Raw genomic sequence first — 24332 nt, 5'->3', positions numbered from 1 at the left:
CATTTATCTGCTCTCTTTGATTGTCTCTAATGTCTGTTGTTGTTCTTTGCTCGCATTTTTCGGTTGGTTTTATTTCGATTTACATTTGACCTACAGTTTTTGTTTTCCTCTGCATATTTGTCAGAGACATCAAAATATATTTGATTTGTTCAAGTATTTTATTGCCACTTGAATTGATGTGTAGATTGAACTTTTGATTTTGTTTCTAGCTTAATTGGCGTTGATGTATTTTAGACTCCTTTTATTTTGATTTTGACTCCATCACTGAAATACCTGCCATAGCATACGAGACTACACGTTCTAGCACACAAACACACCCGCACACACACACACACACACACAGAGACTCCCGAATGCCTGTAAACCACACACACACACACACGCATAGCCACAGGTATACCAAACATGCCGCAGCGCGTTACAGTTACACACATTTTTGTTAACTTTGTTTAGCATTTTTCAGCTGCGCCAGCCGCACCCATTCAGGCTATCAATCAATCAACCGAATTCCATAAAAAGAAAAAATTTAAAACTACCAACAGTCGTCCATTAATTAAATGTCGCTCTTTCTATGCCCTCTATCTGTGCTTGCTCTTTGTACTTTCAACTTTTTGACTAAAAAAAAATATATATTTGTAACATTCCATAGAAAAAAAAAAAAAAGAAAAAAAACAAACAAAAAACTTTTTCAAGTAGCTGTGCTCTGTATTGATGCTGCTATGTGTTTTTCTTTAAATTGTTATTTTGGGAAATGTCTATTAGAAAGCAAATAAAAAACATTCATATATCAAATGTAATTTGCAGCTGCTTTGTAAACATTTTTTGAACGTTTGCCAGCCGTTACTCTTTCCACTTCACTTACCTTAGTGCTGTCCCACAACTGTCAAACAAATCCAAAAACCAAAACCAAACCAAAAATACTGAAATGCTAACAAATTCTAACAATTTTGTGCTCTCTTCTTCTATTTTTATAAACCGGACAAAACAACAAATCTTGACAAACAATTTACTATTTATATTGAATAATATGCTTTTATGCGTTCATTTGTAGAGTGAGTATAAAAGTGCAACTGCAACTGCAACTGCAACAAGAACAAACCCAAGTAGGAATCAGCCTACTTTTAATATATTCTATTTATGCATAGTATTTAAGCTTTTCATTTGTTTTTATTTATTTGTGCAAAGCCTTTGCCTATATTTATGATTTGAGTGATTTAGTTTTTAGTTTTGCTGGTTTTCGAATTCGTGTTAAGCGTAATCATTAAGTGGTTTTGTTTCGACACAAGTCCTTATGAGCCTGCTCGTTATCTTCTTGTCGTGTATGCCTTGTTCAGTGTCCAATTTGAGCGAAGATTCTTACGATTATGTTTTTGGTGGTCGACGTAAGACTCCGCCCACAACAACGTCAACTCAACTTAAGCTGACCTCGCCGCCAGTGCGCCTGCGACCCGAAGGTGCGTATTACTCATCCATTAACTGAATATCTCTCCCATTCGTCCGGCTGCCCAATTTCTCGAACTAACCTCTAACTGTCGCCCACAGACGCCTATCGAGGTGATAATATAAACAACGGCCGTTTCTATCGACATTCCTTCAGCTACGCCCCCAAGCGCCAGCGCCACTCGAGCCGTGATGATCGTGACCGCGAGTCAAGATTGAGATGTCATGGCGAGGATGAGGCAACACTGCGCCAATTGCTGCTCGAGTATGTAGAACAAACGAACGAACCAAAGCAATGCCAATCAGGCAGGCGAGTTGAATTGCCGTTGCATGCAGATAAAATGAACACAGAATGAACTAGGCGTGGCACTTGCTACAGCTACAGCTGGAGCTACAGCTACAGCTACAGCTACAGCTACAGCTGGAGCTACAGCTACAGCTACAGCTACAGATACAGCTACAGATACAGCTACCTCTGCGATTTTTAGCGTGTTGGCTCATTATGCGTCATTTAATTTGCATGCCGCAAATTGCTCGCCGCAAAGTATTTGCAGTTAGCTAGACAAATAAAATAAATAGCAATTATTTAGCAATATGCATATTTAGTTTGATGCCCATAAAGAATGTGCCAAGTTTTTAATTTACACATTTAATGGCACGCACACAGAGTCATTTGCATTTAATTTATCTATTTGGCTACTCGTCGTGTATTGGAGCCAATGTTTTATTTACGAATCAGCAAACACGACGAATTATTTTCAGTTTGTTTTGTCCTTTAATTGAATGCACAAACAAAATAATTTTCACAGATTTCAAACTATTTTCGTAATTGCAGTTTTTTTTTTTTTTTTTATATTTAATGTAAACAATATTTATTCGATGTTTGGACTTTTGGTCATATTTATGCGCAAATATTTAACTACTCTAACTACTTTCCCTCCCCCACACAGATTAGCGCAAATTATGTTCGTTTAAGTGTCCAGCGCGTGTCCTTAAAATGTCAATTATTTATTGAGGGCATTTGTGTTGTGTTGCTTTTGTTGCACGGCCACCCGTAAAAAGTGTAGAGGCATAGCCAACAACAAAAAGCCCCAAATATCAAACAATATTAATAACAACGGCAGGCACATGCGACATTCACCAAAGCTCGGGTTAACAAAAAATTCTCGACAAAGCAAAGCAAACAGAAGAAAACATGCAAAAAATATTAATTAAGCCAAACGTTTTTTGATGCATAACTAAAAAACAAAAAAAAAACAAAAAAAAAAAAAAAAAAAGCAAAGAAAGACAGAGAGAGAGAGAGAGAGAAGGAAAACGGAAGATTTATATAAATTGTTAAATAAACGCCGGAGTGTGAACACAAAATAAAAGCCAACAAAATGATGGGCACAATGCCACCCAGGTACATATACAAAGCATTCCAAACTATTAAAATTAATTTTCATAATAATAACAAAGCATAGTCATAATTAACAGCGCGAACATTACGCAGACGCCATGTATTCCATTTTCCTTTTATTGTCAGTTTTCAGTTTTTCTCTGTTTCTGTTGTTATTAATTTTGTTGTTGTTGGTTAATATGTTTATTTTGCACAATGCAAATATTTTAAATTAATGCAAATTTATCACAAAAACGCTCTTATTTTGTCTTCTTACCGTTTTCTGTAATTACTAATAAAAGCGTGACTGCGTAAGTCTGTGTGTGTGTGTGTGTATGTGTGTGTGTGTGTGTATGTGTGTGTGTGTTTGCTGTAAATGGCTAGGCATTAAAATTTGTATATGTTTAATTAAAACTGTTTAATTCGCTTCAATCGTTTTGCTGCTTTGTTGGTTTGCTGTGCGCTGTGTAACAGATTGATATTGGTTTCATAATGCCAACCCACTGCATTGATTACATTCATTCATATGATATCGGTGTAAAGAGAGTTTTAGTTTCTGTACATATGTAAAGTGTTTAAATGCAATTGATTTTTGGTTTTATACAAGCACTACAACGTACGCTAATCGAACTCAAAGCTGTCGAACGAAATTCCGAGTCTACATTTTTAATTTAATATCGATAGCTGTCATTACGTAACATGGTACATAACTGTTTAACCAAACATTTCCATTTCAATACATTTCAATTGTGTTCTTGTCATCTACTTTCCATCCACAACATCAACAACAACAACTGCAACTATACAACAACCACAACAATAACAACAACAACAACAACCAATTACAGAAGCCACACCCAAAGTGGTTTGGTATTTACGCCACTCAATGAGTATGCAATTTCCATTTCCCTACTACTGCAATCACAGCAATTATATAAATAACTAAATATCTATACTACTACTACTATCTATACATAACTATACATTATATACTACTTCTACTACTACTACTACTACTACTACTACTACTGCTAACTACATTTCTATCCTTCCAAGTACCTGCTATTTATTTTCTGCTCGACCTTTTGTAATATTAACCAATGCACTCCCATACGGCACTTCACAGACCATTCAATTGATTTGTTAATTATTACAAATATTTAACGAGCAACGCAAATACGCCCCAAACTCGTGCTCACCAAAATTTTGCATGTCAGACAATTAAAATTCAATTAGTATGCCTAAATTAAATTTAGTTGTTATATTGTAATTATCGCCTCTGCAGCCAATCCATTTTTCGATTGTCAAATGTATGTGATGCGGCTGACACTGTGGCTGGGTGCCGCACTGGCCCTAGACACTTGATGCGCATTGTAGGGCACTTGAGAGCAGCCACAACAATCTGTGAGCTGAAGCCTCTGTTGCTCTTATTGTGTGATTCGGTGTGTGTGTGTGAGCGAGTGTGTGAATGCGTATGTGCTATGTTCTTTATGACATGCCGAAAAGTGTTCGAGTGCCATTAAGTCACTGTACACACTTAAATGCACACACCCACACACGCACACTTGCACACTTCAATCATCAACAACAACAACAACAGCATTCTCGTCCAGGCAGTCAGTTAATCAATATTGGACACTCAGCCCCACTCACTCAGCAATCGACCCCTACTTTGCATGCCAACAAAGTCATAATTATCATTCAACCGCCCTAACCCGACCTCATCGGATGTGATTTAGCTGCATAAGGCAGAACAGCTCATCTGCTCGCTCACATCGCTCTTTAAAAGTCACTCAACATTTCAGTCATGTTTGATTTAGCTTGATTGCCATCACTTTAGTAAGTTTTGTTAAATTAATTACATAAATATTCAGTTTTTTCTCTGTCACTTTGATTTTATAAAACTGTTTAACTAATTGGCGGAATGGTCCCCTCACCAAAAAAAAAAAAAAAAAAAAAAAAAAAAAAAAAACAGGAATAAAATACGCGTAAATTAAAGCTGCAACAAATCGAAAAACTCGTGAATCAGCTTTAATTTGTTGATTTATCCATTTCACTTCATTGCGACTGCCATTTAAATTGGTGCATTATGCTTTCTGTATCATGTGTTGTCTCATTTTAGCATAAAATACAAATCAAATTTGATATCCACAAACAAATGTTAATTCATGCAAATTATACAGAACTGAAAACGACAAAGAACAAATTCAAAAATAGTAAAAAATTAATCAAATCTAAAATGCAACAAATTCAACGTGAACTCCAATAAAACAAAACAACATATTTTCGTAATTGCAAATTGTGTTTGCCGCAAAAAGGGCGAAAGCAAAAATAATAATTAAAAATGAAATAATATCGAATTGCGTACATTTGGTGAATGTCCCATATGCCAATTGGTTTGAACAACTTTAATGAGTATGTCACAAATATGAATTATACTTTTTCTGATATTTTATTGCTACTATTTTGTTTACCTTTTACAAAGCTTGACTATAACTTTGATTAGCTGAGCTGAGCGGACTGCGAGCCCCACTTGAGCTGAGCTCACCTGCCAGTGAAGCGGGCTGCCTTATTACTCCTCTATTCACTCTATATATCGTTGCCCAGGCAGCCATTATCAAGTGGCTCTCCATAGGATAATGATATTTTATTTACATGCATATGTGCATATGCAGGTGCATTCGCCACAAAGGACAACATTGTGAAAAGCGTCAGGCTCACGTATAAATTCGCGAGCACCTTAAATGAATACAAAAGGTAACTGCAGCAACAGCAACAGCAGCCGCAGCACCAGCAGGAGCAAGAGCAGGAGCAGCAGAAATTGGCACAAATTTTATTAAATGCTCACGTATACAAATCCGTTACACAAAACCGAAAATGCTTGCATCTGACAGACACACAAACACACATGCACGCACACAAGTATACGTATGCGTGATACGCATACAGATCCCTATAGAGATTCGGCTATAGCAACAGTGATATGGGATAAAGATATGCATGCCAATACATTCGCACAAGCCACAATTGTTTTCATGGAGAACAATAACTTACATAGGATGCCGCTCGTTCTGGGTGCCGTTCTGCTTCTGGTTCTGGTTCTGGTTCTGTTTCAGGCTCTAGCTGTGCTGTGCTGCTCGTGGTGCTGCAGCTCGTTTGCTGATGTATGCATAAAATAATCCTTTTATGCTCGGCACAACAATGTCCGTGAAATGCAAAACAATAACAATAATAACAACAGCAGCGGCAACAACAATGAAATGACAACATGTTGCGAATAACTCTCGCCTGCCTGTACCCCGCCGCCCCCTGCCAGCCGCATAGGCGCATTAACATAATGCGCAGCCAACTCAAGTGCATGGCTTTGCAGAGGACTGGCCGGGGGGCAATAGCTCTGGCTCTGGCTGTGGCTGGTCGTGCAGCCTATGTGTCGTATGCGCATTGTGTGCGTCGGCTATCAACGCTCTGCTTCCCGTCCGCCTGCTCGCGTTCTCTCCGTGGAGCATGTGCAACTGTCGCCTATAACTTTTGCCACACCATGTCCCGTTTTGTTTGTTGTTGCTGTTTGATTTTGGGCGCCACTCGCGCGCTCTGTTTGCACAACCAACAAAAATCACTTCTCACTTTCAGTCATAGATACGTACTATGTACACATAATGCTTTTTGGCTAGCCCCAGCCCCAGCCCTGGCAAAGCAAATGCAAACACACACTCGCATACTCACACGCGCACACACTGAAATAGTGTGGGCGTTTATTTGTTGGGATGTCGCTGCATGTTGATGAAAATGTAAATTTTATGCATTCCGTAAAGACTAAAAGTCGAATCTAAGCCGGAAAACAGAAGTGATTACTCCACTTGGTATACACTGACACCAACTGCGGTTAGCACAACAAAGGCTATGCCATTTAAAGGTCTCTTTTGGGGATCCAAAGATGCCAATTGAAATTGTCCGCAATTTCGATAAAAATAAAAATAAATTTCCAGCAGTGCGACCCGCAGAGTATTTCCGTTAACTATTTGGAATTTATGTCTATACGGATAGTAGCAGAGCTCTTCTATACAGGTCTCAGGACTCTTCCTGCTTGGCTCATTGCCCAACTGAATTTATAGTCAGCTCAGCTTTATGTATCCAAGTGTGTATTGCACTCGGCGTTCCACGCAGATCATTTATCCTTTTAATTTTGAGACTTTTACTGCATAATTCTTGGCCTAACCTAAACGAATAATGCCAACAATTCACTTTAACTTACTTTTTATGTACTTGGTGGCTTGGCTTTTAAGTTGGTGCTGTTGTTGTTGCGCCTCCGTTGGCTCTGTCTCTCTGTCCCACTGCGCCAGTGTCCCTCTTTCCGTCTGTCCTGCTGGAACCGCAACAACACACGAATCCTTTCATTTACTTAGAGCTAGCTCTGCCTGGTTTTGTTGCCTGTTTTTGGCTCTGCTTTCTGTGTTTCTGTATTTCTGTTTTGTATTTTGTATTTCGCATTTCGCATTTCGTATTTTAAGTTTTAGTTGCAGCTCAAAGCCATAAAATTTATGTTGCTTCATTCCTCAATAATTGCATAGCTCGGTAAATTTTAATGCAAGCGGTCATAAATAATTTCGTACGGTGCCTTCGTTTGCTTGACTTGCGCCACAAAATAAATTACGTTGATACGCCAAATAACTACGTAGTCTGTAGCATAATAAAAGCCAGAAGGCATTCGCCAGCTATCGTACAACTAAAGTGCATTTTTGCTTGATATTTTCTTTAACTGTAACAAATACAACAAATTCTGCAACAACAACAACAACAACTATTGCGACAATTCTACAAATGAACAACAACAACAACAACAACTACGTATCGTCTTGGGGCCACTTTGCGTGACTTGGCGTCGGCACGTGACGTCACGCAACGCCGTCAATTGAATTGTATGCATTGCACGCATATGACCCGCACTTGGCCACGGCCACGCCCCCCACACAAATACACACACACCCACTCACACTCACACTCACACTCACACTCACGTGTGGAACGGGCATTTTTGATGGGGCGGACGTAATTGCAACTGCATTGGGGCCTGCATCGCCGTGGCGCAGTCTGCAAAAGCAAGTTAGCGTGATGAGCATGAATCTATCAGCGAAACTCGATGAGCTGCAGCGAGGCGATCGACACCTGGAGACGACAGTCGCCTTGTGCGAAATCCGCACACAGCTGCAGGAGCTGACCAAGTCCGTGGAGAGCTGCCAGAGTGAGGTATCGGAGGTAAGTGGAGCACAGCGGATTAACACCAAATTCAATTGTCCTAAATTCGATTTGCCATTATGCGTGTGTGTGTGTGTGTGTGTGTGTGTTTAGGTCAAACGAGACATGGTGGCCATCAAACACGAACTGGACACCGTGCAGCAGGTGAAGGAGGAGATTGAGGAGCTGCGCGAATATGTGGACAGACTGGAGGAGCACACGCACAGACGGAAGCTAAGACTTTTAGAACAAGTTTGTAGCTTAAATTATTTGCCATGTTGTGTAATTAAATACTTGAATTTCATTTCTATTCATGTACACCAAACCAAACCAAACCAAACCAAACCAAACCAAACCAAGCCACAACCGAACCAAAACCAAACACCCAAACAGTACGAAACAAAACAAAACAAACACAAACATTGAACAAAACGACACTGAAAAGTTGTGCTCATGATGAAAATTTCTTGGAACTCAATTCCATTTCCGCATTTGCTCTTTATCTATGTCTATATATGTATGTATAAATATAGATGGGCGCAACTTTCGAGTACCCCACATACAGAGACACCGGCTTTCGAGTTCACACATTTAACATGATTATTTTCAGTTCTATTTTGTTTAATACATTATTTCTTGGTTAATAAATTTTCAAGCAGAAACCTAAACAAAAATCGTTTTTTATTGCAAGTTTATTTTAATAAGTTTTCATCAGTTGTCCACCTAGTTTTAATATTTCGTTTGAAATTCAAATCAAGTAGCGATTGGCCTCATCTCAAAGAATTTGACGTAACATTTGATTTTTATGCACACTTGTTTGCAAAGCGTTTGAGAAAACCCGCACATACCCAGCCAATCATCCCAGATCCCGTCCCGCCGCGTGCAATCGTGCTTTTCTAATTGAGTTCTGTTTTTGGGCCACCTGTTGCAGGGTCTCACCTTCTTCCTCACCTACTCCATATTCTCGGCGGTGCTGGGCATGCTGCAATTCGGCTACAACACTGGAGTCATTAATGCGCCCGAAAAGAATATTGAGAACTTTATGAAGGATGTGTACAAGGATCGCTACGGCGAGGACATTAGCGAGGAGTTCATACAGCAGCTCTACTCGGTGGCTGTCTCCATATTTGCCATTGGCGGCATGCTCGGTGGTTTCAGCGGTGGCTGGATGGCCAACCGCTTTGGCAGGTTTGTAGTCAACAACAACAAACAACACTCAAGGGATTCTACTTAATATTATCATCCATACCTTGGGCACTTGCAGAAAGGGCGGTCTATTGTTGAACAATGTGCTTGGTATATCCGGCGCCTGTTTGATGGGCTTTACCAAAGTTAGTCATTCCTATGAAATGTTATTCCTTGGCCGATTTATAATAGGTGTTAATTGCGGTAAGTACATCACACTCCCTATATTGTGTATCTATATTCATCTATGTCTATCTCTCTCTCTCTCCCGCTCTCTCGCTCTCTGCAGGTCTCAATACTTCGTTGGTGCCAATGTACATCTCTGAAATAGCACCACTGAATCTGCGCGGTGGTTTAGGTACTGTTAATCAATTGGCTGTGACTGTAGGTTTACTATTATCCCAGGTGCTGGGCATTGAACAGATCTTAGGCACTAACGAGGGCTGGCCCATTCTGCTGGGCCTGGCCATATGTCCAGCAATATTGCAATTAATATTACTGCCAGTTTGTCCCGAATCCCCAAGATATTTGCTCATAACCAAACAATGGGAGGAGGAGGCGCGTAAAGGTAACAGCAAACAGCCAACAGCCAACAGCTGAGAGCAAATGATAATCGAATTAATTCGCTTTTTTTGGCAGCACTGCGTCGTCTACGCGCCTCCGGCTCCGTGGATGAGGACATTGAGGAGATGCGCGCCGAGGAGCGCGCCCAGCAGGCCGAGAGCCATATATCGACCATGGAGCTGATTTGCTCGTCTACGTTGCGTCCGCCTCTGATTATTGGCATCGTGATGCAGCTGAGCCAACAGTTTAGCGGCATCAATGCCGTCTTCTACTACTCCACGTCGCTCTTCATGAGCTCCGGCCTGACCGAGGAAATCGCCAAGTTTGCCACGATAGGCATTGGCGCCATTATGGTAACCCGGCTACAGTTGATCCAGCCAAGGCCTCGCACATTCACATGAATCCTCTCTTTCAATACAGGTTGTCATGACATTGGTGTCCATTCCCCTAATGGATCGCACTGGCCGCCGTACGCTGCATTTGTATGGACTGGGCGGCATGTTCATCTTCTCCATATTCATAACGATTTCCTTCCTGATCAAGGCAAGTACAAGAGTGTCCATCATCCTGCATAAGCCCTACTTAGCATTTGGTATTTTAGAGTACGGCAATGGTTTGCCAAAAGTTTTGTTTTAGCATTAGCATATATTGCATATTGCATTTGATTTTGATAATGATTTAAGGACGCTGTCTAAATATTTTGACTCTAATGCTACTCATTCTATACTTGTATGTTTTGATAAATATTTCATTATTGACATAGATATTTTATGCATGAAGTTGTGTAGACCCCCTTTGCCAACAAGCCCTAGAGTAAAACCGAAAAAAAAAACAAAAAAAAAAAAAAAAAAACGAAAAAGGGCGGGCATGACAGTTGTCCCGCGCGTATATCTATAAATTATTGATGTGAGATATGTATATTTGAATTTATAACAAGTTGAATTTATAGCTGCGCCTCTGCCAGCATTCAATTGCCACACCCCTCGATCGCATTGCATTTACTACAATGCGCCTTGTAAAAATGCGTTAAAATTAGTGAAAAAAATATATATAAATGTATATACTATGTTATTTATGGGCTGCCGCTAAGCCACTGCAATTATTAATTTTGTATAAAATATATTCTCAATGTAGCACACATATCAAGCATGCAATGCACCCAGCAGCAAGAGACACAGATTTAATTTATTGCTACGTTTTTTCACCGTTTTACCTTATATGTTAATAAATCTAGTTTAAGCTTTAAGGCTCCCTGTACATATAGTATTTATAATTCCCTTTTTAATATGATCAATATGAGTATGTTTATAAATAATTTAATCTAACCTAAAGCCTGATGCGTGTCGCCCGTGTCGCCCGTGTTGCACCTATAGTCAACTTTGTTGCTTGCCTTATTCAAAAATAGTTTTTCTTTGCAAAGTTTCTATATTGTGTTGTGCCTAGGTTAAGTTGTTGCCTAAATGAGCTGCCCATTCAATCAGGTATTCGACTGAGTCTAGCATGTGAGAGACAAGGACCAACAGTTGGAGCTATTAGTCCCTGAGAGGCTTAGCTCTAACTGAGCGCGTTCAGCGGGTCAGCTCATTTGGGCAATTGTCTCGCCCCTTATTTAAAAGCTATTCTCGACTTGGCAGGCTTTTGCCCCCACTCACACACACACACACACACACACAAAGATACAGACACAAACACACCAACTTATTTAAAATTAATTTGTTTTCCTATTTTGATTATTTGACAAAGAAAAGCAGACACAGTTTCAACAGCAAAGACATGATCACACGATTTGCAATTTGCAATTTGCAGTTTTTCCGGGCACCAAAATGCAAACAGTTCACAACACAGCCAACCGCAAGCCAGTGTTGGGTAATGTACAAAGCTGTCGCTAAATTGATTCTAGAGCAGAACACGCGCTGACAAACGCTTCAAAGGCCACTTTCAACACACAAACCTCACACTGTCACCCGTGAAATGTGTCAACACGCCGCTTGATTTATTAAATAGACTTGAACTAAATCCTAATCTATATAGTACTACTTATTTAAGATATACATACATACTAGTATTCTCCACTACTTGTACTTTAAGCGTTCTCCAAAGGTGTTACAGCAAAAGTATAAAAGCTCAAGTGACAGTTTGTGACGCGACGAGAACGATTCAACTCTTTGAGAACCAAGATAGCAACTACTTTTAAAGTATCTTAACTAAGTATATGTTCCACTGGACTCTAAGCCCAACTCATGCATATAAGCGCTCAGACTCATGTTATGGTAGAGGGTTTAACTTAACTTTACATTATCTTACGTTTCTGGTTCAATGGCTGACCATATTCCTTGATTTGTTTCGGTTTGTTATCAACGAACAGTTCGTTAAACATCAAGACATATATACAAATACATGTATTGCGTACATATGCAAATATTTGTATATATGAGAATGAAACCAAAAGCCTACAAATCATCGAGAACGCGAGTACTACGCATTTTGTATAGGAGTTTTTTGGTTATGTGCAGGAAATGATCGACTGGATGTCATATCTGTCTGTGGTAGCTACGCTCGGTTTTGTGGTGTTCTTTGCCGTGGGACCCGGCTCCATACCCTGGATGATAACAGCGGAGCTCTTCTCCCAAGGCCCGAGGCCCAGCGCCATGGCCATTGCCGTGCTGGTCAACTGGATGGCCAACTTTGTGGTCGGCATTGGATTCCCCAGAATGAAGGCAAGTCCCTGTATATTGAGTGGAATTATTCATAATAAACCCATATACTGTTTCCCCGCTTTGTACAGAACTCACTGGAGAACTACACATTCTTGCCATTTAGCGTTTTCTTAGCCATATTCTGGATATTCACCTACAAGAAGGTTCCTGAGACCAAAAACAAAACCTTTGAGGAAATCTTGGCCCTCTTCCGTCATAACAACGGCAGGTACGTAAGCGCTTCCATTCACTCATAGACTTTGCACACAGCTCACTGCGATTCGATAACTACAAAGTTCTCACTGTAACCAAACCCAAAGAGATTAGACAGACGCCTATTCCATTCCTAAGAGCAGCTCAGCCACATTTCCACAAATCTATTGTAGCTAAACACTCTCCTAAAGTGAAACGAGTGTATTTCCTTCAATTATGTACTTGGAAGTTTATTATGCGGTATGCATAGAAGTTGTGTGTAGCCCGCCAGCTATGCGCCTAAGTTGTTCAATTTTGAAATTTTATCCTGTTTATTTTGTTGTAACACATTGCGTTTTAACGACTGTACTGAAAATAATACCAACCATGTCCTTTCTATGTATGCCCGAAACTAAAGGACATTTCGAGATAGTAGACTGTACGGGTAAGTTGCATGAATTTAAGAGAAACTGACAAAACATAAACAAAATAAAAATTTAAAAAACAAACAAACTTAATAAACTCCAGATCGAAGCTTAAACAAAACTACAATCTGAAGCGTTTCGCTCTATTTAAACGTAGCTCGTTTGCTGTACTTTATTAGTTCACTCTAAAAGCAACTTTATTGTACATTTTAACTACTTAAAACAAAACAAAACAAAACAAATCAAAAAAAAAAAAACAAACAAACAAAAAAAGCAAATTAATGAAATTCTATGAAAACTTGCGCTCAAAGTTTCATACTTTTTCGGCATGTCTGCTTAACTTTGCCTGTTCTACTCGTTACTTTTGTTACAAATTACAAACTACAAATTACAAATTACATTAAAAATAATTAAAACTACTACTACAATCGATTAACAGCTGGCTTCAGCTGACAAACTAATTATTCAATACAAGTTCATATTTAGCAATTTAAATATAAAAACTACTCAAATATTTCATATGAATTTAAATACTCTGTATACCCTTCTATTTAACTGCCATGTTTCATTATCAACCGTTTTGTAATTCTCTATTCTATTTCTCTCATGTCACCACCACCACCCCGAAATGAAATGATATATGCAGATATGTGTGTATACTCTTGTATGCATACACATATATACATGTATTTCAATCAATTCAATTTCTAATTCATGCAGCGCCCTTACATCTAAACAATCCCCCTCCGAGTCTGTGTCCTGATTGCTCATTGTTCATTCTTAATAAATTGGTTAGTTTAAAGCACCACAAATTTTCAGTGTTATTAACAGAGCACAACAACAAATGACAAAACAGAAACACACACGCACACACAGCTACACACACACACACGCACACACACAGTCATATAAGTTAACAAAACATTTTGATTATGTTGCTTGTCCATTTAGTGGGGAGAGTGTCAACGGCAATGGCAACAGTAGCTCCACAGCGGACATTGAGATATCGCAACGTGACTCCAATGCAACGCGAACCAAAGTGCAGTAATGTAGGGCAGCTGTTGTCCCCCGCACACGCCCCAGCCCACATTGACGCCCACGCCCATGCCCAGTTGCAATGTCCTCGCAAATTTAATTGGCATTTCAATGTGTGCACAAGGAAACAGTCGCAATCTCAACAGTCGGAAATCACTTTTTTTTCCTCAATTTCGCTCGAGTTTCGAAGTGGAACTGAACGGAAAAGTTTGTTTGCGACAGCTCTTGCGATTAGCCTTGTTTACTTTTAATTTATTTGATACGTTCTAATATTAAGTTCCATTTGTTTTTCTACTGTTTATCTAAATAAATATTATCATAAGTTATTTAATTTGTTGTTTTTATTATTTTGATTTTGGTTCTGCTGTTCGTCTTCGTGTAGCGACCGCGCCTAATAACTTCCAAGCCGGCTCAAACATATGCTCTAAGTTCTTTCAGCTGAGGCTAACCCGCCCCCACAAACACACACACACATACAGGTGTAAAAAATACAAGGTCCCGGTTTTGATCGTCCCACCTGCTCCTCTCTGTAGGCGTACGCGTATTACGCCCAATGTCTCGTAACTGCTGTCATTAGTTTGCAAAATTAAATTTTAAATACGTTTACACTTAAAACATAATCGTAGAGTGTGCGAATTTCAGGAGTATGCTAAACTGCACAAATAGCTTGGAGCCACAAAGTATGAATTCTGGCATCGAGCATGCCGCATTGATGGTATCTGAGGAGAAGACCCAACATGACTCACGTAAGAATTTTAAAAACGAATTTCAAACTGCAAGCAAAATTCCAACTTACGTTATTAATTTCAAACTATTATTTGTTGTGCAAATTGCTCGTTCAATAAAAACCAAAAATACAAAAAAAAAAAAAATACAAAAAAATTAATACAAAAATACACTTAAAAAAAAAACATACACCAAAGAAAAGTATACAGAATATTTACGTATCCATGTTGTACAACAAACACAATTACACACATGCAACATAATGACCTCTAGGTAAACTGAATATAGATGTTTAGCTCTGCCTAAAACAAAAAGTAAACCTACTTACACTTGTAACATGCACACTAATACACTCATATATGTACATGTATATATGTATATACATCCATATACACTTAAACAACACATATAAATACAACATATTCAACGTGCCGCCATTTTAGTGTTACACATTGCGTATACGCAATGTGCCACCCAGACACAAGCAGCGACATGGTGAAACTCTAAAAAAACCACTAAATTACGCATTAACACATATTTTTAATAATTAGTTAGCAAACATTTCTCTTCAAATTTGAATTTCAATTTCCATTTTAATTTCCATTTAAACATTTATTTTTACTCAAATCCACACATGTCCAGCCATTTCAATGCGTCTAACTCGTGAAGCATGCAACATGGCATGACTTTCGCTCATAACATACGTCTTTTAACATTTATTCCTACAAAATTACTATTTATTCAAAATGTATTATTGAACTAGTTAAAATTGTAGCTCTTCTAAAGCCTTGTAGTACTCCTGTACTTTAGAATTCTTTTTGCATGACTGACTAATGGATACTGGTCGGACTCTAGGAGAAGTATAAGGAATTATAAAGGAAGAGCATTAAAAATATAAATCCTTGAATCAGATATAATAAAGTTTAAACTTAAATCACAGCTATTAATGAGGCAAATGATTGTACAAACATATATACTGAACTGTTTCAACGAGACCTTAGTAATTCACTTGAAATACTAAGGGTAATCATTTCTAATTACATATATCCTGAACTAAAAATGAGAAATCATTGAATAATGATTCTATTAAGTGTATAAACCATGCAGAAGCAGGCGTGGCAGATGGGAAATCAGTGTTTCATGATATGGCAGGCAGGCATAGGGTATTCTTGATGATGAATTGAGTCTGTCTGTCTGTTCGTGTGTGTAAAGGAATCGATCTCATTATAATAGCGAGAGGTTTGTTTTCTTATAAAATTAACACCACTATGTGGTGGGCGTAAAAGCAGAGGGGTCTAGATAGAGGCAGGGGAAGCTTAGAAGCATATCATGAGATAAGTTTAGCGCCAACGGGGCATTAGTTTAAACCGAGCAACGCCGGTTAATTACAACCAGTGTCATTAGGAGATATGCATCATCACAAATTATATAGATATTAGTTGCTTCAAGCTTTTTCTGTTATGCATGCTCGCTTTTAAACCACTTCCTTTTCGCAATTCAATATTAGCTTTTGAATGTTTCCACTATTAGAATATATAAGTATTAAGAGATTTGATATAATTTTAACCATGCCATATTTTTCGTTTTGAAAATATTCATAATAATCTGGGAATATTTGAATTGTGCTGCTAAAATTATAATAAACAAATTCAAAATCAACGACAACAATTGATATATTGGAAACCAATTAAATAATCAACTGGATTTATACACAACCACAACTGCAATAACTACAATACCAACAACAACAACAATACTACCATCAATCACAATATCAAATAATAATAACACATGAACCTACTGTATGTAACCGATTGGGAAACGTCACTGATATATTGGCGACAATCTGAATAATGCATGAACAAAAACACAAAACAAATTCCAAATCGATTCGTTGCAAACTATATACTAAAGTCTTTGGTACGACTTCGTTCTCGTTGACGGTTGAAGGCATGGGTCCATATCCGTTAAGTGATAGCACCAATCTCTTGGGTCCAACGTCGACGAGTTATGCGAGCGGCGGTGTCGGTGGCGGTGTCGGTGGCGGTGTCGGTGGAGCCGGCTCCACGGCCTGCTATACAAACTACGGTACAAATATACAAACGCCAGTTCCTAATCGCAAATGCTACTACAATGAGTCTGACTATGGGCGAGACGATAGCTTTCGCAGGCACTCGGCGCATGGAAGAATGTCATGTAGGTTAACAGCAACTACTCTAAGAGCCCCTAAACCACACTCACAGAGTCCCCAATCAAGCAATTTATAAGACACCAGCTATTGGGCCACCAGCCACAAAGCATTTACATGAAAATGCCGCGCGTGCCGCTTGGACAAGACTTAACACACAATCGCACCCGCTCGTCAGTTAACCAAACGTATCTGCTCGTATCACTAACCTTCTAGGCTAAGCTGCAACGAACTGCAGATGGTTCGATCTAATGCTGAGAACCTTGGTTGATCAACTGCTTTAAATATATATCATTTTGGTTTGTTTGTTTGTTTTCTTTTCCGATTGTTTTCCCATTATAGTACGCAAGTGAACGAGAGCTCGGGACCTGCCTAAACCTTGTTGAGCAATATCATTGAATTGGCTAAGTAAACAATATCTAAAAATAAAAACAGCACCTTTAAAGAAACCACTGTACTACATAAAGGGTGCCAATAATGCGAACAAATAAAGAACATGCGGATTATACATACATCTAGTATTCAAAATTGTCCGGAAATAACTTTGGGAATCGCTTTTTCAAATCACAATTCATTTCATTACCATGAGTCATTTAGTTGCTAAATACGTTATTAATCTGCATGACCACGGCATTCGCTCGAGGCGAGAGATCATTTGTAAATTGTAAATCGAAGTAGCTAAGCGCATGTGTATTATTGGCATGTACTTTCTGCATGCACTGTTAGACTTAACCACTACTACTACTGCAACTACAACTACAACTAAATCCAGCCAGAAAACTAATAAACTAGCTCGAATAAATAAGAGAAATAAATCGAACTGAAATCAAGTTCTACTGGTAGCTCTATTAATTGGAAAACTGTCTCGATTTTCATTTTGTTCTTTCGGCACCTTTGCGCTTCTTGTAGCTGCATCCGAGCGATTTTTAGACGGCGGCCGAATTACACACCAGGGCCGGAGCGCTGCCTCTGCGCCCCATCACCTTCGTCAGCAAGCACCTGCCTGCCAGAACAGCGGGCCTTGACTGAGGAACGGCTCACCTCCTGAAACTGCCAGTGTACTTTCAACGAGTCGCGCTGAGGAGGAGCAGCAGCAGCACCACCAGCAGCACCACCAGTCCTCCTCCTCCGCCGCCAACTCTGCCGCTGCAGTCGCAACACAGCCCCAGCATCTGCATCAGCATCAGCATCAGTCCTGTTACACCTCACACGATTACGTGCATTGTAGCTATGAGAAAGATATCGTATGTGATCAAGCGCCGCCGCTACTGTCGAACAGCACCCAACACAAGCATGAGCCGCCCCAGCAGCAGGAGGCGGCAGCCGCTACCTCGCATTGTCATCAAGCAGCACAGCCATCGCAGCGCAAGCACAGCCACAGTCACAGTCCGCACCACAGTCGCCACACTTCCCCGCACAGCCATCACTCCCACCTGGGCCAGGGTCAGAGGCAGTCACAATCGCACTCGCACCATCATCATCGCCGTCGACGCCGGCAGCACAGCGTCGCTGCTGTGGGTGGCAGCGGCAGCTTGCCTGGCGCCCACACCCACCAGTCGGCCTCGGGCGGCGGCCAGAGCACACGCCATGTGTGCAGCAGTCGGCGCCATCGCTCCGTCACGGATGTGTCCTGCAACTCGATTAACGCCTGCCAGGATGCGGCATGCGCCGACCGCGAGGTGCAGGAGATAATGGTACGCAAATCCTGCTGCAGCTCGTCCCGCACCGAGCTGGCCCAGTACTTTGCAGAAGACCTGTACGGCACTTCGTCGCGTCGGCCCAGCTCCTGCTGCACCAGCTCCGACTACTGCTACCAAACGGACTCCACAAGCCTGTACGGCTCGCGCTCTTCCCTGAGCCGCAACAACTCCATCAAGTCCGCATCGGCCGCCATGCGCAAGCAGCAGCGCCTCCAGGCGCGCCAGCCCAGCTACACGTCGATATCCCTGCGGGGCCTGAATGCCAGTCGACCTAACAGTCAGCTCGGCTCGCTCACCTCCATCTTCGATCGAGCCAAGCAAATCGCCGACGAGAGCAACCTGGTCGAGCACGACCAGCGGCAGGCCACGGTGACGCCCTCCCACAGCTCCACGCTGGACCGGCACAGCTCGAAGGGCGCTCTGAGCAACGAGCTGCCCGAGTATGCCTGCTCGCCGTCGCCCATTCGCTGGAGCTTCCTAGCTGATGGCAAGTCGCCCACTGAGCTGGAGCTGGAGGGCGCTGTGGGTGGAGCTGCTGAGCCAACGGAGCCGACTGCGGAGGATAAGATGGAGGCCTGGCAAGAGCCCCAGCCGGAAATGAAGCCGTGCCGCAAGCTGACCAGCAGTACGGAGACCAGCAGCTGGAAGAGCTCCCTCTACGATGACAGGCCCAGCACCTCGGCAGCGGCACGGAAGCGACGCGGCAGCAGCTACCACTGCGAGTTCGAGGAGTCGACGACCATACTGTTTCACCAGGATCAGGAGGGGGAGCCGTACAACAACTGCTGCAGCAACTACATACAGTGCAACACCTATCTGGATCAGGACCTGCAAATCACCAGCGAGGACATCCATCAGTACCTGTCCAAGGGCAATCCGATGACGGGCGATGTGCTCAACAATTCCAAGAACTATCCGTTTCAACCCAGCAATGCGCTTGAGTTCCAGTACAAGAACAACTTCCAGCAGGGCAACAACAACACGAACAACAACACCAACACCACAAACACGGCTTCAAGCGATGCTGGCGAATGCTTCCATCGGTACGAGCGCAGCTACCACACCAGCTCCAGCAAGGAGACGAATCTGAATCAGAATGCGAGTGGGACCCAGGCGGCGCTGGAGCAGGAGCCGCTGTCCCCCAGCAACATCAACCTCTCGAGCAGCAGCAACAACATCAACATTGTGTTTGGCAGCGCCGGCCAGGAGCGGAACGCCAACGAGGTGAAGTTCATCAACAATCGAGCGGGCGATCGGCAGCGGGAGCGGGAGCGGGAGACCGAGGCGTCGGTGAGCTCCGAGGCGCACCACTCCGGCTACCTGCCCTACACTTATCCCAGCTACGACTACTCGAACATGTCCGGGAATTTGCACTTCGAGAAGCCGCTGGCCATCGATGAGCTGCCCAAGGAGTTTGCTGGCATGCACCTGGACGGCGGTGGCTCCACGACTAGCGAGCATTCGTCATCGTTGCACTTCGACTCGTTTGACGCCGCCTCGGAGCAGAACTTGCTGTCGCAGCCCATGTCGCCCGGGTCGCCAGCATCGGTTTCAGTTAATCCTGCTGCCGATGGGTACATGCACCACGCCCACTTCGATCAGCATCAGCATTATCATGGCCAGTACACGCATGCGCATCAACTGCACCCACACATGCACAGCCACGCCCACGCCCACGCTCATGCCCATGCCCATGCCCATGACCATGACCATCACAGCACCAGCACCAGCACCAACACCAACACCCACACCCACACCAACAGCAGCGGCACGCTCCACTATGGCACCCACGACCTGGCCGAGGACCAGTTCCGGCTGGGCAACGCCCTCAAGAAGGTGCGCAAGCGAGCACGCAAATACACAGACTTCCTGCGCAAGAAGTGAGCCGAGATCGTGAGCCAGACCCCTGCTGATCAGCCTTACTATTCCCATCCCTAGATTCGCCCTACTTTGGCCGCAAGTATGTGGTCGTCTCAAAGTCGCGGCCGGTGCAGCCGCGGCGATCGCAGAGCCTGGACGAGGATTAGCTGTGGACGGACCATTCGAATGCATTCTCAGCTCACTCTTTTCTAAAAGCAATAACTCAACATTTTTCGTAGACACACACACACACACACACACATAGATCGCGAAATGAATAAATAACTTAAATTTGTACACTGCCAAATGATAAAGATGATTTCAATAATGTTTATTTGTGGTAAGCTGAGTACACTGTACAGTACACTGTGCGGTATACAGACAGGCACACGCACACACACATTTACACACACACACACAGACACAGGCACACTCACACTAAGGCATATTAAGTCATTCGAGTACGGCAGCCAGCTACCGAATAACAAGAAGAACAACCACAACAACGACTATTTTAAAAATACCTAAGCTAACAGTGCGTATACATGATAAGTATGAAAATTTGTATATTCAACTTAAAGATAAGAACAGGTTTTGAATTTGCATATTTAACTTAAAGATAACAAAAAGAAAAAACTAAGAACTAAAAAAGCAAATGGAAGTAATAATGCACAACTACCAAAGTATAGTTTTAAATGAAGCGGAAAGAAAAACAAAATGAAGAATTAAACATCTTTAAATAATTATTTATTAGGGTTAAGTGGTCGAAGGAGCGCTACAAGATTTAGAGTTTCAGCAAATGCAGTAAGAATAACAACAACAAATATTAACTATTTAACTACTACAAAATTATTAACATATGCAAGCAAAGCAAACAACTGTAGCAGACACATACAAATGCAAAGCTATTGAGCATTCCACTAAGTCAGTAAGTTAATCTTAAATATTGCATATAGGAAAGTGATTTTTGTTGTTGTTCTTGTTTTAGAATTATTTACAATTTGATATGCGATTTTTTATGATTGCAAATTTCTTCAGGGAATGCTTGCAATTTATGTATAAGCAATATGCCGTTTTGCTCAAATGAAAATTAAACACATATTATATTTTCCAAATTTTCAAAATTCATATTAAATTAAGATCAGTTTGAGTTTTCCCTACATTTCTTATTATTTTTTTAAATTTGTGTTCATTTTGCAATTTTTGTTGATTGCATGGATCCCAACAACTGTCTTCCAATTGTATTTGATAGAAATATTATAGTTTGAATTTCTTTAAATATAAACAATTTACATATATTGATTACTCACATACGAATACATACATACATAAATATATGATTTGAGTAAATTATTCAATCGAACGTACCTTGCGTGACACAAATAAATCAATACAAAATTAATGGTAAACAAATGACGAAGAACTGTAAATATTTGCTGTTAGTTAATCATTAAATTAATTTACAGATAAATTACATAAAGAAAGGAATATAGTTAATATAATTTGTAGTTATTAGCTGTAATCATTAAAAATAGGTAAACCGGAATAATAAATATAAATGCACTGCCAAAAAGGTTTTATAAAAGTAAAAAACAAACAAACAACAACAACACAGATCGACGATGACGGCTCGATTGCAGAAGAAGTCGGGAACGACGACGAAGATGATGATGATAAAACAATAACTGTTGTAAATATAAGAATGAATACATATAGAGAAAATCATAGACATTTTTTTATGGCACATTAAATAACGAGGAGCATGCGACTTGCAGATTTTTTACATTATTTTAAAAAACTAGGTAAATCACAACAATAAATGGATTACCAACAAATTCTAAAAAAAAAACAACCAAACAAAAAAAAAAAAAACAACAACAACAGGAAAAAGAAAAGGCCGCGGCAGCGATTTTGTAGCAAACTCAAAATCAAAAGAGAAAACGTTAACATTGCATAAAACTTAAAAATAAAATAGAAAAATAAATTAATTGAAGCCAAAAGCAAACGAGAAAATACAAATAAATTATACGAACGATGTTAACTGGTTGTGAGTTTGAATGGATAACAGCCGAGATACTCTCGATCGGGGGAGTGTCTGGGATGCATATCACTTGAGCCGAACTAGTCTAATGTTGTGTGCATTAGTCAAATGCAGATGTGTAAATAATGAAATTGGAAGCCCAACTTAGTTAACTGACGCCCGTGCAACTAAATATACACACGCAATGAATTAACTATGCAATTTAACGACAAATTAGTTCATAACAACAATAACAATAACAGAAACCAATCCAATTAATGATGCATACATTTTTAATGTTCACTGAATGCAAAAATTAAACACCGTGAAGTTTGCGTAAGCAAAACAAAATTCATTTAAAACAGAAACAAAATAAAACAAAACAATTTATGATAATCACACACAAAGTTGAAAGCAAAACACAACACAGAATGATAAAAAACTACAAAAAGAAAACATTTAAACAAAAACAAAAATCCAAAGGATAAAACCGAACAGAAACAATTAGACAAAATCATAAAGGACACAAAAAAAAGGAAAACAAAAGAAAATAAAATGTGAGAGCCGATAGAAGAAAAGCTATACTCTATCGATGGATCCACAGAGAGGATTGGTCGATTCCCTGAACCAGATGGTTTGATTTTGATTCATTTCCAACAAGTTTTTTGTATTTGCAATCTGATTTGAGGGCGGAGCATAGGCGATAGATACAGTTAATTCAATATGTTCTAGTATTTGTCATAACAATATATAGTTGTGTACATAACCATTTAAAATTATGGATTGCCATACCAGGGGACTTATCTTAATTATATAAATACATAATAAATACTTATAAAGGTGAATAATTAGGCACAACTATACATAACCATACTCACACACACACACACACATACAAATATACCCCCCCACACACACATGAGCACACAGAATATTAGACAAATATGAGTTTGCGTTAGTTAAAGAAAAATGGGCATTGGAAAATAATAATTAATAATATAATATACAATAACAAACTTATACTAGGTATGTAATTATGAATTTACATTATTTTTAGCAAGCCCAAAAATTACAAATTTAAAAACCAAAACCAAACAAAAGAAAAATCCAAAAACCAAAAACAGAAACAAATAATGAAAAATCTAATACCACTTAAATGCAAGAAAGAAAACACTTATTGAAATTAAATTGATGAATTAAGAAAATAATTGCTCAATTTAGCAGAGAGTATAAATAAAGAATTATACGTTAAGTAATGATTTCAAATAACATGACTTGTTTCTTTGTGGTGCAAGCGGAAATACACTGATATATGACTGTAAGGTAAGGATGATCTTCAACTTAAATAGAGCTTGAAATTAGGTACGTGGCAAAAGATCTGTTCATTAATGACGTGTGGATCAAGTGCTAGATAGATCTGTGGCAGCATATGAAAAACCAGTTAATATTCATTCTTTTCAGATTGAGTGCAATATGAACAAGTAAGAACGTTGCAGTCGGGCGCTACCGACTGCGGAATACTCATTCACAGGCCATCAGTAATTTAGTAGCTAAGTTTTGCTCGAACACTGTTGGATTTAGATTTTCTCGATTTGCCACGCCCCTACTAGACGTAGACACTTAATTTCTGGCCAGTTCATAGAACAAGCTAACAGTAATCAAACTGTAAAGTTTGGTTGCTTACGCTCAAA

At 40.2% G+C, this 24332-nt stretch overlaps 1 protein-coding gene and 1 pseudogene across 12 annotated transcripts in view; both read left to right on the top strand.

The window, feature by feature from the left end:
- LOC108651809 (Glucose transporter 1) overlaps positions 1–20788 on the top strand; it is an 86603-nt gene extending 65815 nt beyond the window's left edge. For 8 of the 12 annotated variants that reach the window (XR_016196750.1, XR_016196746.1, XR_016196748.1 and 5 more), the window contains 11 exons: positions 1335–1454; positions 1543–1705; positions 7906–8071; positions 8165–8332; positions 8982–9238; positions 9315–9439; positions 9525–9803; positions 9875–10152; positions 10220–10342; positions 12313–12724; positions 14064–14473. Coding sequence is in view for 1 of the 12 variants with exons in the window: in XM_089259968.1 (XP_089116094.1) it covers positions 1335–1454; positions 1543–1705; positions 7906–8071; positions 8165–8332; positions 8982–9238; positions 9315–9439; positions 9525–9803; positions 9875–10152; positions 10220–10342; positions 12313–12516; positions 12585–12724; positions 14790–14893; positions 16788–17069; positions 20700–20788 (2498 nt within the window). In the remaining 11 variants the exon portion in view is untranslated. The other 4 variants (XM_089259968.1, XR_016196751.1, XR_016196756.1 and 1 more) reach the window with 4 other exon arrangements.
- Positions 18753–20702, top strand: LOC149091526 (glucose transporter type 1 pseudogene; annotated as a pseudogene).
- Positions 20789–24332: the final 3544 nt, after the last annotated feature.

This window comes from Drosophila navojoa, chromosome 4 (genome assembly GCF_054131105.1).
Source record: "Drosophila navojoa isolate 15081-1374.11 chromosome 4, UAZ_NAV_1.0, whole genome shotgun sequence".
Taxonomy (NCBI): Eukaryota; Metazoa; Arthropoda; class Insecta; order Diptera; family Drosophilidae; genus Drosophila; species Drosophila navojoa.
This window is presented reverse-complemented; position numbering and strand designations above follow the sequence as displayed.